Source organism: Garra rufa, chromosome 5 (genome assembly GCF_049309525.1).
Source record: "Garra rufa chromosome 5, GarRuf1.0, whole genome shotgun sequence".
NCBI classification, from domain to species: Eukaryota; Metazoa; Chordata; class Actinopteri; order Cypriniformes; family Cyprinidae; genus Garra; species Garra rufa.
This window is the reverse complement of record NC_133365.1, coordinates 21,231,478-21,249,742: the sequence shown is the minus strand read 5'-3', so window position 1 is coordinate 21,249,742 and position 18,265 is coordinate 21,231,478. Positions and strand designations below refer to the sequence as shown.

At 35.7% G+C, this 18,265-nt stretch overlaps 1 protein-coding gene across 1 annotated transcript; it reads left to right on the top strand.

Annotated features, from left to right (window-relative positions):
• The first annotated feature begins 302 nt into the window (after nucleotides 1-302).
• ppef2a (protein phosphatase with EF-hand domain 2a) lies at nucleotides 303-13,018 on the top strand. The gene is made up of 13 exons (XM_073841268.1): nucleotides 303-351; nucleotides 1,268-1,443; nucleotides 1,539-1,700; nucleotides 1,783-1,949; nucleotides 2,039-2,075; nucleotides 4,362-4,511; nucleotides 4,589-4,933; nucleotides 5,246-5,431; nucleotides 5,975-6,117; nucleotides 8,004-8,110; nucleotides 8,984-9,147; nucleotides 9,243-9,330; nucleotides 10,595-13,018. Exons 1-13 carry the CDS (start codon nucleotides 321-323, stop codon nucleotides 11,056-11,058), a joined length of 2,220 nt encoding a protein of 739 aa, XP_073697369.1. The 5' UTR covers nucleotides 303-320; the 3' UTR covers nucleotides 11,059-13,018.
• The last annotated feature ends 5,247 nt before the right edge of the window (nucleotides 13,019-18,265 follow it).

Here is an 18,265-nt window from a genome sequence, read left to right as displayed (position 1 = left end):
CACTTTGCAAACTGGTATTTGTTATCATTTTTATTATACTATATTATTCATTATTAATTTCTTAATCGTTTTACTCTTTACTGCATTTAGAAAATCTTGAAGTTATTTACCTTTAGCTTCTAATGAATCAGAAGTCATGCACATTCATATGAAATAGCCTAGGCTACTTCAGCTTAGCAAAAATAAGGTGCATAGTCTGTCCAAAACATATCCAAAAATTTACAGAGAGATGGAAAATGAATTATTGAATTAATTAATGGTCTACTTAAGTTAACTAAAATTACTTTCTCAAACAGTTGTACAATTTTCTTGGTTACCTGATGGATAACTTCACTCCATCCAGCAGTGAACGTAAGGGAATCTGTTGCATTTAAACATAACATGCAGTGCCCTGTAAAAGTATTCATATCTCTTCATCCCCCCCATGTTGATGAGCAGTGCCTGGTTTCCTCAAACATGATGCTTGGAATTGAGGTTCTTCAGACCAGAGAATCTTGACTTTTTTTTGCAAATTTCAAGAGCATTTTCATGTGTCTTCACTGTGAAGATTTAGTTTGGCCACACCATCAAGACCGAATTGGTGGAGTGTTGCAGTGATGTTTGTTTTCTGTAGGTTTCTCCTATCTCCATATATAATCATGGAGCTCAACTAGAATGACCATCAGGTTCTTGGTCACCAGTCTGACCAAAGCCCTTCTCCATTAATTGCCCAGTTTGGCCCTACAAAGAGTCCTGGTAGTTTCAAACTTCTTCCATTAAGGGTAACGGAGACTACATGCTTCTGTGCCCCTTTAGTGCAGCAGATTTTTTCTGAGCTCTTGCCCAGATGTGTGGCTTGGATATAGTCCTGTCCCTAAGCCCTACCATTAGTTTTTTTGACCTCAGGGCTTGTTTTTTGCTCTGATATGCATTCTCAGCTGTTAGATCTTTTTTTTATTAAGGCATGTGTGCCTTTCCAAATCATACCCATTCAATTGAATTTGCCACAGGTTAACTTCATTCGAAGTGTAGTAACATCTGCAAGCAATATGAATGCTCCTGAGCTAAATTCCAACTGTCCCATATAAGGGTATGAATACTTATGCAATGGAATCTAATCAGTTTTTTTAAGAAGCAAAGATGTTAAAAACCTGTTTTTTGCTTAGCCATTATAGTGTATATGGAATGTGAAATGAAGGGGTATGAATACTTTTGCAAGGCTCAGTATATACAGCTTTCCCCTGGAATTTATCCATGCTAAACACATCCTGTATGATCTACCATGTAGGAAAGCTGATCTCACATATCTTCAGAGAAAACGAGGTCTGCAGAGATGCAGAGTGGGAGAGATACTTCAGCTACACCAATATCGACGTGCCAGACATCTACTCTGGCCCACGGCTAACCTTTCCTTTAGATATGGATCAAGCTGCTGATCTTGTAGAGGCCTTTAAAAACAAACAAGTAGGTGTCCATGAGGATGCATTAAATATAGAAATATGATGGTCAGATAACACTAGATGTCTTTAACCATGGACCCTTCTGGTTTCTCCAAGCAGCAGCTTCACTCTCGATACGTTCTTCAGCTGCTTTTGGAAACATGGAAGTTGCTCAGAGTGTTGCCAAATATCAACAGAGTCTCTACATGCCATAGCAAAGAAATAACTGTTTGTGGTGATTTACATGGACAATTAGAGGACTTGCTACTAATATTTTACAAGGTAGGTAATAAATCATTTCACACTCAGCCACAACATTGTGTTAGCCTGATTAATGCATGTCTTGACGTAAATCTATTTCCAGAATGGAATGCCGTCAATGGAGAAACCCTACGTTTTCAATGGAGACTATGTGGACCGAGGCAAAGACTCCATAGAGGTTCTGCTCATTTTGTTTGCTTTCCTGCTTGTGTATCCTGGAGATGTTTATCTTAATCGAGGAAACCATGAAGACCACATCATCAATCTGAGGTAATGGAAACATGCTGAACACATGTATTCTTTTGCACTAGCACACAATAGATACCCTTAAAACTTTGTTTATCACATGTATTTTGCAGGTATGGCTTCACCAAAGAGGTACTGAGCAAATATAAGGTAGGACATTAATTAGGCCTGCATCTAATGTCTAATGTGCTATAATTTCTTAGGTTCCTAAGAGTTTTTTTTTTACCAGGTGTTAGCTCTTTATCTCCATTATGAAGCAGTGAGGGATATCCCAACACTTTCGTTCCAAGAACAGCACCTATTAACAGCAAGTGCTCAGACTTACAGTTCAGTTCAGTTCTCCTGCAGTTATTTTCACAGTGACTGTGGGCCAGACTTGATAAGAGGATTACAACAAACAGGCTTCAGGACTTTTTGTACTCTGTCATTTTTGGCTGTTAACTAACTAGATCTGTTAACAAATCTTTGACTGCATATGTGACCTTAGTAGGAAAGTGAATATATGAATATGAATTTTGAACACAGGAAGGATACTGTATAGTAGCATCTTAAAGAATGTGTGGTTGTAACTAACTGGTAAACTAATACACTTTTGATTGACATTTGATTAGTAAAGAATTAAGCAAAACACACAGCAAAAAATGGTGAAGAAATGGTTAGCAGACAAAAACATTAACATTCTGCAGTGGCCCAGCCAGAGTCCTGACTTAAATCCAATTGAGAATCTGTGGAGGGAGCTAAAGATCAGGGTGAAGGAGACCCTCCAACCTGAAAGAGTTGGAGCTTATCGCTAAAGAGGAATGGGCAAAAAATACCAGTGGAGACATGCAAAAAGCTGGTCAGCGATTATAGGAAGCGTTTGATTGCTGTAATAGCCAATAAAGGCTTTTCTATTGGTTATTGAGAAGGTTATATATATAGATATATATATACATGTATAATTTAGATACTATTTCAAACAGTCTTTTTGACATAATATTAATTAAAGTAGTTAGGTAAATTTAAGTATTTGACATTAAAAACAACTGTTTTTATAATAATAAGGTGATTATGAAAAAAAAAAACCTCACAAATGTGAAAAATGCCCCTGGAAATTAATTTCAGGGGGCAAATATTGCCTCTGAACGGAAAAGTTCATTTCTGACCCTGATACCATGATACGGTAATTTGTGAAATCATACTATAATATAGTATTCAAAGTAAATAGGAAACACTTAAAGTCTGTAAGTATAATGCATCATAAAGGTATTCATAATATATGCTGTAATGCATTATATCTTTTCATAAATAACTGTAATTAAAAATAAAATGCATTATAATATTTGAAGGTTTGTTTGTCTAGTATAATGTTTTAATGAATAGATACGTATTACAGTGTCATACAATCATGCATTTCAATGTACATTATAAGGCATAATTAATGCATTAAAACTACTTTCATAATGCATTATATATAAAGGTGATAAGTAAGGTGTTACTGAAAATTGCAGGCTAAGCAATTGGACAATAGGAGGATCTTTACTAGTCAATTGTTGTTGTTTTTTGGCTGTTTTAGGGTCAGTGACAATGATTATAGCTCATAGATTATACTGTTTTCCTTTTTTCAATTTGAAGTCAAAGTTTTAGGAATTTGTTTTGTTATTAGTTGTCTATATAGTTTTTATTAAGTTTAAGTAGTTTTTTGTTATTTTAGTACACTGCTGTTCAAAAGTTTGGGATCAGTGTGATTTTTTAAATGTTTTTAAATAAGTTTCTTATGCTCATCAAGGCTGCATTTATTTGATAAAAAAATCCAGAAATATTATTTAAATGTAAAATAAATGTTTTCTATGTAAATATATTTTAAAATGTTATTTATTCCTGTGAGACAAAGCTACATTTTCAGCATTCAGCACTCCAGACTTTAGAAATCATTCTAATATGCTGATTTATTACTTTTATTATCAATGCTGGAAACAGCTGTGCTACTAAATTTTTTGTTGGAACCTGTGATACTTTTTTCAGGATTCTTTAATGAATAAAAAGCTAACAAGAAGAGCATTTATTTAAAACTGAATTCTTTTGTAACAATATAAACTACCATTTAAAAGTTTGCGGTGAGTAAATTGTATTATTATTTTTTTTAAAGTAGTTAATACTTTTGTTCAGCAAGGATGTGTTAAATTGATAAAAAGTGATTGCTAAGTCTTATTTTGAGTAGATGCTGTTCTTTTTAACTTTTTATTCATCAAAGAATCCTGAAAAAATAATCACAGGTTCCAACAAAACATTAAGCAGTACAACTGTTTCCAACATTGGTAATAAAAGTAATAAATCAGCAATTTAGAATGATTTATTTTATTTTATATTATGCTCTGCTATAAGCTTCATATTATGGGATAATTTATTTTATGTGCACTGTTACCTCAAATCTCTCATCTATTCAATTCCTTTAAGCTGCACGGAAAGCGTATCCTCAAGTTGCTCCAGAAGATCTTCAGCTGGTTGCCTTTAGTAACAGTAATCGACCAACGGGTGCTGATAGTCCATGGAGGCATCTCAGATACCACTGATCTCTCTCTGATAGCACGAGTGGACAGACACAGAGTGAGTCAAATGGTTGTTAAAGCATGAATCATCTCCTCTTTTATTAACTGATGTTACAAAACGTTGTCTTTCTACAGTATGTGTCTGCTCTGAGGCCTCCTAAGAAGAAGACTCCATCACGCACTAATGTATATGCAGATTCAGAGCGTTATGATGAGATGATCATCTGTAAGAACAGAAAGGGTTCGCTGACCTTTCCCAAACCGTTTAGTGCTCGAGAAGGTTTTCAGAGACGCTCCCTTCAAGACTTCTCAAGCACCGTTGCTCGGACACTTGAGGAGGAGTTCGAGGTTCGTCGTAGACAAGCAGAGTTTAGCCTGTCCAGGTTTAGCAAGTCTCAGCGCATTCTGAACTCTGCTCTGTCATCTGAATCCGAACCAGACTCATCAGAGTTTGACACCAGCAATGATGAGTGGAAACAGGTGGGCTTCACTTGTGCTGATTTGCAGTACTAAATGTACTAAAACATTTTTTTAAATAGCTTAATTTAGACTTGTTTTTAAGGATTAGTTCACTTCTAAAACCTCTATTTCATGACAATTTACTCACCCCTGTGTCATCCAAGATGTCTTTCTTTCTTCACTTGAAAAGAGATTAAGGTTTTTGATGAAAACATTCCAGAATTTTTCTCCATATAATGGACTTCAGTGGTGGTCAAATGTTAACAAATGACACTTTATTGTAAAGTGTTACCAAAAAACATCTCATGTTTGATGTTTCCTCTGTGCCATCAGATTTTGGACCTGCTGTGGAGTGACCCCATGTCTCACGATGGCTGCATTCCCAATGAGGTCCGTGGTGGAGGCTGTTATTGGGGTTCTGATATAACAGAGGACTTTCTGAACAGGAATAATCTCCAGCTCATCATCCGCTCACACGAGTGCAAACAGGATGGATACGAGTTTTGTCATAATCGTAAGGTCAGGAATGCAGTGACCTGAAGTCTCAGACAGACTTTTGATATGCGTCAGGCAATGAGTGAATTTATTACATTTACTTTCATGTACTTATGACTGCTCATGTTAAGTTAAAGCGTTTTTTAGGACACTGTGTCCTGAGAGTAAAGTTGTAATTCTCTAGCTGAGCTCAGAGTAAAATTATTCTTCAGAGGTTGGCCTTTCATAGCTCAAGAAATGCAAATTCTCATTTACTGTACAGTATGTTTCATAAGCATAGTCTCAAATGCTTCTCCTACGAAATTAAAAGAAATTAAGAAATAAAGAGTTCTTAGTATTTTTTCCCTATCTTCTAGAAGGACATTAAGATCATGCAAAATATATAAAAATCCTAAAATAATTTGCTGTATCATCACCTTTGTTTCAGTTGTCCAAACAGACATTTATACATTTTTAAGTGTAGCTTAAATGTCCAAATATTTTTTGTATCTTTGTAGAAAGGCTTGATCGTTTTTAAACTTGATTTGATTTATGTATCTGTATGTATCATGTTTTTTTTTTTTCCAGGTCCTGACCCTTTTTTCAGCTTCTAACTACTATGAGGTTGGCAGTAACAGAGGAGCCTTTGTCAGGCTGGGTCCAGATCTCGTGCCTTACTTTGTTCAGTATCAAGCCACCAGTACGACCCGAGGACTGAGTTTTCCACAAAGGTAATCAACACACAAGAACATCAGCCATTTGACTCAAACTAAATCAGTGCTTCTTAACCTTTTTGACTCCAACATCCATCATTGTCCACGACACTATTCAAAGAGCTTTCCCAGTATTTCATGATTTACGGGATAAGGATTATGGATAAAGATTTTTTATATATATATATATTTTTTTTTTTACTCACAAATTATACAAAACTATATGCTTAAATAATTTAGAGCTAATTTAGAAAATGTACACTGTAAACAAAATCTGTAGAAATTACAGTATTACTGGCAGCTGGTTGCCAGTAACTTACTGTAGATTTTAATTTATGCTATTTACTGGCAACAGTTTGTTCAAAGTTAATTGAACATTAAACATTAACAAGTCTTTATCTTTACAGAATAAAACTAAAATAACAGCCTCATGCAAAGCATTCTGGGAACCAAAATCTGAAGGAAAAAAACAGAAAAAGGTTGATGAAGGTTTCTGGTTCCCAGAATGCTTTGCAGTAGGTTGTTATTTTATAGTTTTATTCTGTAAAGACAAAGACTTGTTAATGTTTAATGTTCATTTAACTTTGAACAAACTGTTGCCAGTAAATAACATAAATTAAAAATCTACAGTAAGTTACTGGCAACCAGCTGCAGAACTACAGCAAATTTTTTACAGTGTATAGTTAGAAATGAGGTAAATAACACTTTTAAAATGACTCTGGATCTTCAAATGAAAAACTAAATTAAATGAAATAAATACATTTAAAAGATAGGCTCATTGGAAATATGTGACCCTGGACCACAAAACCAGTCATAAGGTTAAATTTTACAAAACTGAGATATATACATCATATGAAAGCTCAATAAATAAGCTTTCTATTGATGTATAGTTTGTTAGGATAGGACAATATTTGGCCGAGATACATCTATTTGAAAATCTGAAATCTAAGGGTGCAAAAAAATCAAAATACTGAGAAAATCACCTTTAAAGTTGTCCAAATTAAGTTCTTAACAATGCATATTACTAATCAAAAATTACATTTTGATAGGTTTACAGTAGGAATTTTACAAAAAATCTTCATGGAACATGATCTTTACATTGCAAAAATACATTGCATGGGTCAAAATTTTTGATTTTTCTTTTATGCCAAAAATCATTGAGAAATTAAGTAAAGTTCATGTTCCATGAATATTTTTTGTAAAATTCCTACTGTAAACATATCAAAATGTAATTTTTGATTAGTAATATGCAATGTTAAGAACCTAATTTGGACAACTTTAAAGGTGATTTTCTCAGTCTTTTTGATTTTTTTGCATCCTCAGATTCCAGATCTTCAAATAGATGTATCTCAGCCACATATTGTCCGATCCTAACAAACCATACATCAATAGAAAGCTTAGTTATTGAGCTTTCATATGATGTATAAATCTCAGTTTTGTAAAATTTAACCTTATGACTGGTTTTGTGGTCCAGGGTCACATATGTGCTTCTATATACATTTCTGCAAAACTGAAAAAAACGTACCTATATGTACAAATCACTGCAGTTTCTAGGGTCAACTTTTATTCCTTTTCACACAATGCATGATTTAGAGGTAGCCTGGGTTGCATATTTTGATTTGTAGATGTTTATTTAAATGCTTGTTTTGAATCATTTTAAGTCATCTTAAGGCCCCATTAGAAGTTTCCTGAGGCCCCCAGTGGGCTCCGGCCCCCTTGTTGAGAACCATTGAACTACAGGAATGACATTCATTCACAGTTTTAAATGTATTGTTTGTTATTGACTTGGATTTATTGGAAAAACTACAGCAGATGTTGTGTTGCAATCATTTTAGATATGAATGTTAATGTTGGTAATGAGTTTCACTGTCATGTTTCTGGCTGACTTCTTCATGTTCTTTCAGTGTAAAACGTACAGAGCACACAGCTCTCAAAGTCCTGCGAGAGCAACTGTTTGTGCACAAGTCAGATCTCCTCAGTGCCTTTCAAGAGATTGATAAGGAGAACACAGGTACACAACTATCTGGCATGAAATGGATACTTTAAAGCAGAGGTTCTCAACTCTGGCCCTCAAGATCCACCAAGCTCCAACCTTGATCAAACTCACCTGCCTGTAATGTTCTAGCAATCCTGAAGGCTTTAACTAGCTTGTTCAGGTGTGTTAATTTGGGTTGGAGAGAAACTCTGCAGGAAAGTGGATCTCAAGGGCCAGAGTTGAGAACCCCTGCTTTAAAGACACAGTTCACCCAAAAATCATTATTTACTTACCCTCATGTCGTTCAAAATCCGTAAGACCTTCGTTCATCTCTGGAACACAAATTAAGATGTTTTTGATGAAACCTGTTTCCCGAAAGCTTTTGGACCCTGCATAGACAGCAACACAACTGACATGTTCAAGACCCAGAAAGGTAGTAAGGACACTGTTGAAATAGTCCATGTGACATCAGTGGTTCAACAAAGCTAAGAGAATACTTTATGTGCGCAAAGAAAAAACAACTTTATTTAACAATTCTTCTCCGCCAAATCACGTCTTCCGCCACTGTTTTTGTTTTCTTTGCACACAAAAAGTATTCTCGTAGTTTTCTAAAATTGCAGTTGAACCACTGATATCACTTGGACTGTTTTAACAATGTCCTTACCACCTTTCTGAGTCTTGAATGTGTAAGGGTCTATGCAGGGTCAGAAAGCTCACGGTTGTTACCAAAAATCTTAATTTGTGTTCTGAAGATGAACAAAGCTTTTACGGGTTTGGAATGACAAGAGGGTGAATAATTAACGACAGAATTTTCATCTTTGGGTAAACTTTCCTTTTAATACAGATTTCCTTTTAATGTCAATGCCAGAAGTATTTAATAGTATTTCTGTCTGATATTTGACCCGACAGGACTGATCTGTTTGACGGACTGGGCTAGTACAATCGAGCGAGTTCTTCATCTGGATCTGCCCTGGCAAGTGCTTCATCCTCAGCTAGTGTCCAGCACCACTAATGGCAAGCTAGACTACCACCGCTGGTTCCGTGATCTTGCCCTAAAGAAGCCCAGTTCTGAGGTAAAGCAGATCACTTGATTACTTTCTGCTGTGTTAGTATTGCAATTTTCATGACGATATGTTGCAGAAACCATTATCCTCTGTTCTCACTACAGCATATTGAGCAGTCTATGCTGGAGACACTTTATAGACATCGCTCCACACTGGAGACCATTTTCAGAATAGTGGACACAGATAACTCAGGTATTAAAAAAAATATGCACTAATAACTTATTCAAGTCAAATCTATTGTGTGAATGCATTTTAGAGATCTTATTGTGAATAATTCATCCATGTATATATTACATACAGTTGAAGTCAAAAGTTTACATACACCTTGCAGAATCTACAAAATGTTAATTATTTTATCAAAGTTGTTTTTTATTTAGTACTGACCTGAATAAGATATTTCACATAAAATACATTTACATATAGTCCACAAAAGAAAATAATAGTTAAATTAAAAAATGACCCTGTTCAAAAGTTTACATACACTTGATTCTTAAAACTGTGTTGTTACCTGAATGATCCACAGCTGTGTTTTTTTGTTTAGTGATAGTTGTTTGTAAGTCCCTTGTTTGTCCTGAACAGTTAAACTGCCTGCTGTTCTTCAGAAAAAAAATCTTCAGGTCCCATTTCTTAGGTTTTTCAGCATTTCTGTGTATTTGAGGTCTTTCCAACAATGACTGTGTGATTTTGAGATCCATCTTTTCACACTGAGGAGACTTGAGGGAATTTTACTTATTAAGTCTTCTGGGAAACATGTAAGTATCTTCTGCAGCTTCTGAAGGGAAATACTAAATGAAAAACAAAATATGATGTTTAGGCAATTTAAGACAAATGTAGGCCTACATATTTTCATTGTGTTCAAAAGTTTTCACCCCCTGGCTCTTAACACATTGTGTTTCCTATTGAAGCATCAATGAGCGTTTGAACCTTATGTAAAAGTTGTAAAAGTCCTTCGGTTGTCCTCAGTGTAAAAAGTTGGCTCTAAAAATCATACAGTCATTTTTGGAAAGGGTTCAAATATGCAAAATATGATGGAAAACCAAAGATTTTGTGGTACCTGGACGATTTTTCTGAAGAACAGCCGGCAGTTTAACTGTTCAGGACAAACAAGGGACTCAACTATCACTAAACAAACAAACAAAACAGCTGTGGATCATTCAGGTTACAACACAGTATTAAAAATCAAGTGTATGTAAACTTTTGAACAGGGTCATTTTTATAAATTCAACTTATTTTTTTATCTTGTGGACTATATATAAACATCTTTTATATGAAATATCTTATTCAGGTTGGTACTAAATAAACAATAACATTTATTTTGTATAATCCCTCTTATTTTGGTAAAATAATTAACATTTTGCAGATTCTGCAAGGTGTATGTAAACTTTTGACTTCAACTGTATGGCGGATGGCTTTAAATAGCACACTATCATGACCCATGTTTCTCTGTTTCTCTCAGGTTTCATCACTTTTGAGGATTTCCGTCAGACGTTGAAACTGCTCAGTGCCTATCTGAAAATGGAGATCTCTGATGAGGTCATCAATGAGCTGGTTATCAGCACGGACACAAATAATGACGGTAGCATTGACATTGATGAGTTTATGGAGGCTTTTCGCCTGGTGGACAAAAGCAGACTCGAGAGAGGTAAAAGTCTATTAAAGCTCATGCAGGACAACCAGAACCTTCCTCAGGAGACAGAAACCCCACAGACTGTAGATTCTACAGCTCCACAGACGTCACAATGTCCAGCTTCACAGATTGCAGATCCACTGGTTTTAAATACTGCAGATTCTGCATCCTCACACACCGCAAATCATTCAGCTTCACAGACTGCAGACCCTCCTGGTTCACACACAGAAGACTGTCCAGCTTCACAGACTGAAGATCTCTGCCACATTTCTGTGATTGTTACACCACAATAACTGCTGTAAATGTTGTAAGCGGTAGCCTTCCCTTGGTATTTAACCCTCCAGATGAACCTTTTTAGACTTTAATCTTCTTCTCGTAACCAAATCTAATTCAGGTTCAGGTTTAGATGTTCAGTGATCAATAATAGATGTGCTCCATGCTTCATTTCTGTACTACATTGCATTACAAGCTGCTATTTCATTACAAGCTGCTATGATTTCTGGTCCAAGATAAAGAACCTTTTAGAATTTGCCTGTATCAAAACGAGCGATAATACTTCATGACATTACTATATTGTTGGCTATATGTTGTTCATAATGTATTAAATCAGTCACTCTTGAGACATGGGACAAAACATGTCCAGCGACTACAGTGCCCTCCACTAATATTGGCACCCTTGGTAAATATGAGCAAAAATGGATGTGAAAATTAATCTGCATAATCTTTTGATTCACAAAATTCTGAATATTGGGTGAAATCTCATTATGAAATAAATGTTTTTCTCTAGTTCACGTTGGCCACTATTATTGGCACCCAATTATTGCAACGTCCTTTTCCCAAGATAACAGTTCTTGAGTTTTCTCCAACAATGTCTAATGAGTTTGGAGAACACCTGACAAGAGATCAGAGGCCATTCCTTTAAACAGAATCTCTCTAGATTCTCCAGAATCTCTCTCTTCCCAGCTTCATGTTGGTGGTGCTTCTCTTCAGTTTCTATACAGGGAACTGGGAAGGCCATGGTAGAAGCTTCATTCTGTGCTCAGTGACACACATTTTGTGTTGATTTTGATATTCGTTTTGGATCATCATCCTGCTGGAAGATGCAACCATGGCCCATTATAAGAGTTCTAACAGAGGCAGTCAGGTTTTGATTTTTTATCTGCTGGTATTTGATAGATTTTGATAGCCATGTATCTAAACAAGATGTCCAGGACCTCCGGCAGAAAAATAGGCCTAGCAGTATTTTTAACCGTGGGCATGGAGTACTTTTTTATCCCTGTCTGCACCAAAACCATCTGGAGGGTTAGCTGCCAAAAAGCTAATTTTTAGTTTTATCTGACCATAGAAGCCAGTCCTTTTTGAAGTTCCAATCAAGTCTGACAAGTGAATATGCTGGAGTTTGTTTTTGGGTGAGCCAGGAGGATTTTTTCTTGAAACCCTCTGGAACAACATGTGGTGATGTAGAGGCTGTTTGATCATTTAATTATAGGCCTTCTGACCTCAAGACTTAACAAGACTCTGCAATTCTCCAACTGTGATCCCTGGAGAGTCTTTGGCCTCTCAAACCCTCCTCCTTATCGTGCATTAGGATGATATAGACACATGTCCTCGTCTAGGCAGATTTGTAACATCTTTAGTTGATTGGAACTTCTTAATTATTGCCCTGATGATGGGAATGGGGATTTCAATGCTTTAGCTCTTTTCTTACAGCCAATTTCTATTTTGTGAAGCTCAACAAACTTGTTCTGCACATCAGAACTACATTCTTTGATGATTAAGGGAATTTAGCTTTTGTGTTCCTCATATTTATAATCCTGTGGAACAGAAAGTCATAACTGGACAATTTTATACTCCTAGCCACCCTGGTGTGCTAAATTTTAATATTAAAAGGAATATACTTTAGAGATATTTTACTTAGACAAATTTTTAGGGGTGCCAATAATTGTGGCCAACGTGAACTAGAGAAAAACATTTATTTTATATTGAGATACCCCCCCCCCCCCATTTTCTCTCGTTTTACTTCAATGAAAGGTTAGAATTTTGTGATTTTTTCAAATGAAAGATCTAAAGGATAAATTATGCAGATTTATTTTCAGTCACCTTTGCTCATATTTACTAAGGGTGCCAATATTAGTGGAGGGCACTGTATAACTGGTATTAGTTTTAAAAATAAAAAAATATTTTAAATTGTAAATGTTATGGGGATTAATAATAGAATGTACTTAACACAATTATCCCCTTCAGTTTAATTTTATCATTGTCTTCTCACTACATCTAAAACTGTGTCCACAGAGAAGGGTTTATTCACTCATGTGCTATAAAATGAATAAAAAAAGTTTTTTTAATGATGAAAAAGACCTTGTTTTATCAAAAGCAACACTTAATAATATCTCATATCAAAGCAAGGTTGTTTTTCAGTGAGACGTGTGTTTAATAAGGTTTCGAAGTTGTGTCCTCACTTTTGGTCAACACCGTCAGACATTAATTAAAATGTAATAAAATCAGGGAATATCATGGGCAGCTGTCACTCTAAAGGACCCCCTTGCCACAGTCATCAACGTCACACAGGCTCTGCTAAGTTTTATAGTTTTAGAATATTTTAATTCTAATGTTAATATTTCCTGTGTCACAACCATGATATGTCAACACCATCTTCCAATTTCGGAGAAAATTATTTAGATCATTTTATTCTCCTGTAGCAGGTTCCATTAGGCTCTAGCATCAAAAGAAAAAAACAAAATGGCTATTACATTAACTCCATTTGTTTTCTGAAAGAAATGGCAAATTTGTCAACACCGTCAGATGTCACCACTGTCAGATTTTGTGTTCCAATGACATATCAAAATACTTAAATGTGACTCTGGAATAGAAGCTTTATAAACAATAACATACTCACTGTTTGTTGTGGTTGTTTTAACATAGTAATTAATTGATTCAATGTATTTGATAGTTAAAATGACTGTAAATTCAGGTTTTGGTCACCACCGTCAGATGTGTCAACTCCGTCAGTTCTGTCACCTCCGTCAGAAGAATATTTTGACGATATTTCATTATGATATTTTATATTTGTTGTGGAATTGTTGGTCCATGTGAAAATGTAATCTGTCAACTAACATGAGAATGTGTTTTGAAATGTTAAAAACATCTAGAAAGCTGTTAAAGATAAAGCTAAAATTATATTACACAGTCCAAGTTAAAAAAACTTAGTACATATAAGATACATAAATGTAGTTTGAGTACAAGGTTTTATTTTTTCAATTTTGCACCCTGTTTTGTCCCACTTCTCAAGAATGACTGAAATCCCTGCTGAAAAAAACAGCAAATGCTGGTTAGGTATGTTTTGGTGCTGGGATGCTGGTTTTAGCTGGTTTATGCTGGCCCTTTGCTGGTTTATGCTGGTCCTTGACCAGCAACATGGCCAGCATAAACCAGCAAAGGACCAGCATAAACCAGCAAAGGACCAGCATAAACCAGCAAAGGACCAGCATAAACCAGCAAAGGGCCAGCATGAACCAGCAAAGGGCCAGCATAAACCAGCAAAGGACCAGCATAAATCAGCTAAAACCAGCATCCCAGCACCAAAACATACCTAACCAGCATATGCTGTTTTTTTTCAGCAGGGATGTGTGTAAATGTGCTAAGTAAATGGGTAGACAGAGATGGAAAACTTTTGCCTGCAACTTGTGTTTTGAAAGCTATTTTTATATTAAGAGACATGTTGAGGTTGAGCTCTGTTGCTGTAAGCAAATAAAAGGCATGTCCTAGAAAACAGACCAGCCGAAAAGCGAACTTATGCTTTCCTTTCTACCCACACACTGACTGAGGGAGAAGGTTTAGTTATTAAACATAACACAGGTTAGAGAGAGTATTTCGCAGTTTAGTGTAGTCGTAATGCTGCGAGGAACCAAAAATTAGTTATACCAACCACCAAATATACTATTTCTATCCTCACATATGACGCTCAGATAAAGTATTTAGCGATTTTCCTCAAAGCTTATTTATGATTATTAATAACTGCGATTTACCACTAGGAGGCGGTGCTGTGATATGTCTGTGTAACGACTGCGGTTTTCAGTAGAGCCGTATGCCTCTGTCTGTTTGCTCGTCCTCGGATCTTTTGTTAGCATGAAGAGGGCCTGTGTGGGTGGTGGAAGGCCTAAACAAGTATAGCTATCAAAAGGCACTAGTCTTCACATGTCTGCTGAGTCACCTCATATTACGAAAAGCTTGTTTTTTTTTCCCTCGCCAGGTTTCGTCAGATCTTCCACTATACCTCACTTTCGCATTAGAGGTTATCATCACCACACTAGTGGTTTCAACACTTTCCTGTAGTTGTGGCCAAATGGGTTGGTTTTGTTTGAACGGCCAAGACCTTATTTTTACAACTAGGTTATTCGAGTGACTGACGCAGGACAAGTGTTGCTTCATTTCATGTGATGTTAAAGACCTTAAAAATGAAGGCCATTAGGTAATTATGAGCGACGAAGCGGCAGAATCTTTTAACTGGGGTTCAGTGTCACAAATTAAGACATTCACAACAAATTAAATCTTCAACTTTGGTCAAACATGCTGATTTACAGTTTTTTACAGACACTTTTCTCAATACTTAGGTCACTTTTGCAAAACTCTTCACACAGTGAGCACAACAGAAGTCTATGTGGGCTAAACTGAGGATCAATTATCATTGTTTTGACACAAAATGCATTCAATGACTACATCTCTCAAATTTCATGAACTCCTTTCTCACTCAGAAACAACAACTGCCAAAAATCTTTGTAAGTACAAGACATTTTGCACATGCTTACATACTGTTTTCAAAACTGTTAAACTTATGTTCAAAACATAACATAATGCAAAACTGAATAAGACAGCAAAATTCAACAGCAATATTTTATTGAAACATATTTCAAATCTAAAAATGCAAGTAGATTAGCATTACTAATATTGTATCTGTATCAGTGGATGGTGTGTATACAAATTCTTGTATTTTGGAATTAATTAGTGCAAAAAAATAAAAATGAATAAACAAAAAATATTGAGGAATTCTGCATCATGTCTGATTCATTCCAGTAACATATATTGCAGTTATAAACAATATATATTTCAATTATAAACAGAGATGTGTCCTTGTTTTACACAAGAAAACACTGTGTAATGCTGCATGTTGTTAGTGTTTTTTAGCTCATTGTTTTGTGGGTGACAAAGTGTGTTTGTCGGCTGTCAACCTTTGCTAGTGTTCTGGAAGAATGAGTTTATTTGAGACCTGAATAAAGTGTTTTGGTAGTTGTAGTGCATTTTGAATGTGAAATGAACTGCTTTGCCAAGCTGAAAGTCGGTTAGGAGAACTGTGTGAAGAGTTTTGCAAAAGTGACCTAAGTATTGAGAAATGTGTCCTAGTGTCTGTAAAAAACTGTAATAACTTGGCCATGATGTTCCACGTTAAAGAGGTCAACCAAAAATGAATTTTAATAATGATTTGTCATATTTTACTCACCATGACGCCATCTTAAACCTACGCCACGGACTGCTTTTTTATAACAGTTGTTATGGAAAAATCTGTGTAAATATTATTTATTTTTATTCATGTTTCCATGGAAAACGTGTGGAAACTGCTAAATCATTTAGAGAAGGACTTGGTAAAAGGGTGCAAAAAGTGAAAACTCTATATACTCTAGACGAGGATTAATTTTTTTATTGATTGATTGATTCATATTATAGATTTCAAATAAAAGCAGTTTTTTTAAATATTCTATTCATAAAAGAATCATAAACAAATTAATCACTGTTTCCACAAATATATTAAGAACCCCAACTATTTTAAACACTGATATTAAAAAAGTTTTTTGAGCAGCAAATTAGCATATCAGAATAATTTCTGAAGAAATATGTGACAGTGATGACTGGAGTAATGGCTGCTGAAAAAATACATAAGAGTATCCACTTTATTTTTCCTGTAAGAAAATGTTATGGGTCTGGTGTCTGGTCTCATCCATGTCCAGCTATTTTTAGCTGTACAAAACAGGTTGTTTTGCTGCTTGGTATTGCAAATTGGTGTGTCTTACCATATTATTTCAATGATCTTAACACACTGGTTTGTAGTGCAAACAGTTTTGCTTTTCTTCTTTCTTATTTTTGCTGTGAGAGTGGGTGCGGGCATTTGTAAATTTTATGGGTCTGGCTTCCGGTCTCATCTGTGTCCATCAGTGTTGCCAAGTCCTGCGGAATTGGGCTACTTTTACACTGTTGTTGCAGGTTGTTTTTCATTACCACAGGTTAAATCGATCCCAATAACGTGATATTTAGCCCCTGGACTGACAATTTTACCAGTGGAACCCACCAAAAACCATGTGTTTTACCCCTCAAAAACATGATATTTAGTAGTTATTGGGTGGGTTTTGTTGTAAAACCTGGCAACCCTGGAATGCAGCTATTTTAGCTTTACAAACAGCTCGTTTTGCTGATTGATATTGCAATTTGGTGTGTCTTACCATATAATTTTAATGTATTATCTTAATTATGAACACACTGTTTTGTAGTGCAAGCAGTTTTAGCGTTTACTGCACATTGTTATTTTTCTCTTTATTTCCATGTCCACCTTATTTTAGCGGTAAGAGTGTGTGCGGCCATTTTTTTTTATTTTATGGGTCTGACTTCAGTCTTCTCTGCATCCAGCGTGTTGCCAAGTCAGCAGTTTTTCCGCAGAATTGGGCTACTTACAGCAACACTGTTGCTGCAAGTTGTTTTTCACATCCACAGGTTAAAGTGATCCCAATAACACAATATTTAGCCCCTGGGAATGACTACTTTACCAGTGGAACCCACCAAAAACCATGTATTTTACCCCTCTGAATGTGATATTTACCAGGGGATGCCCTCCGAGGTAGTTGCGAGTAGCTATTGGGTGAGTTTTTTGTTGTGGAAACTTGGCAACCCTGGATAGCAGCTAGTTTTAGCTTTATAAACAGTTTGTTTTGCTGATTGATATTGCAATTTGGTGTTTTACCATATTATTTCAATGTATTATCTTAATTATGAACACACTGGTTTGTAGTGCAAACAGTTTAACAGTTTACTGCGCATTGTTGTTTATCTCGTTATACTTTAACACTGTTGCTGCAGGTTGTTTTTCATATCCCCTGGTTGAAGTGATCCAAATAACTTCATATTTATCCCCTGGAATGCCAATTTTACCAGTGGAACCCACCAAAAACCATGTATTTTACCCCCCTGAATGTGATATTTACCGGGGGACGCCCTCCGGGCTAGTTGTGAGTAACTATTGGGTGGGCTTTGTTGTGAAAACCTGGCAACCCTGGATTGCAGCTATTTTTAGCTTTACAAACAGCTTATTTTGCTGATTGATATTGCAATTTGGTGTGTCTTTCCATAATATTTCAACATATTATCTTTATTCATTATTCTTCTCATTTCCATATCCACCTTATTTTTGCTGTAAGAGCGGGTGCAGCCATTTGTAAATTTTATGGGTCTGGCTTCCAG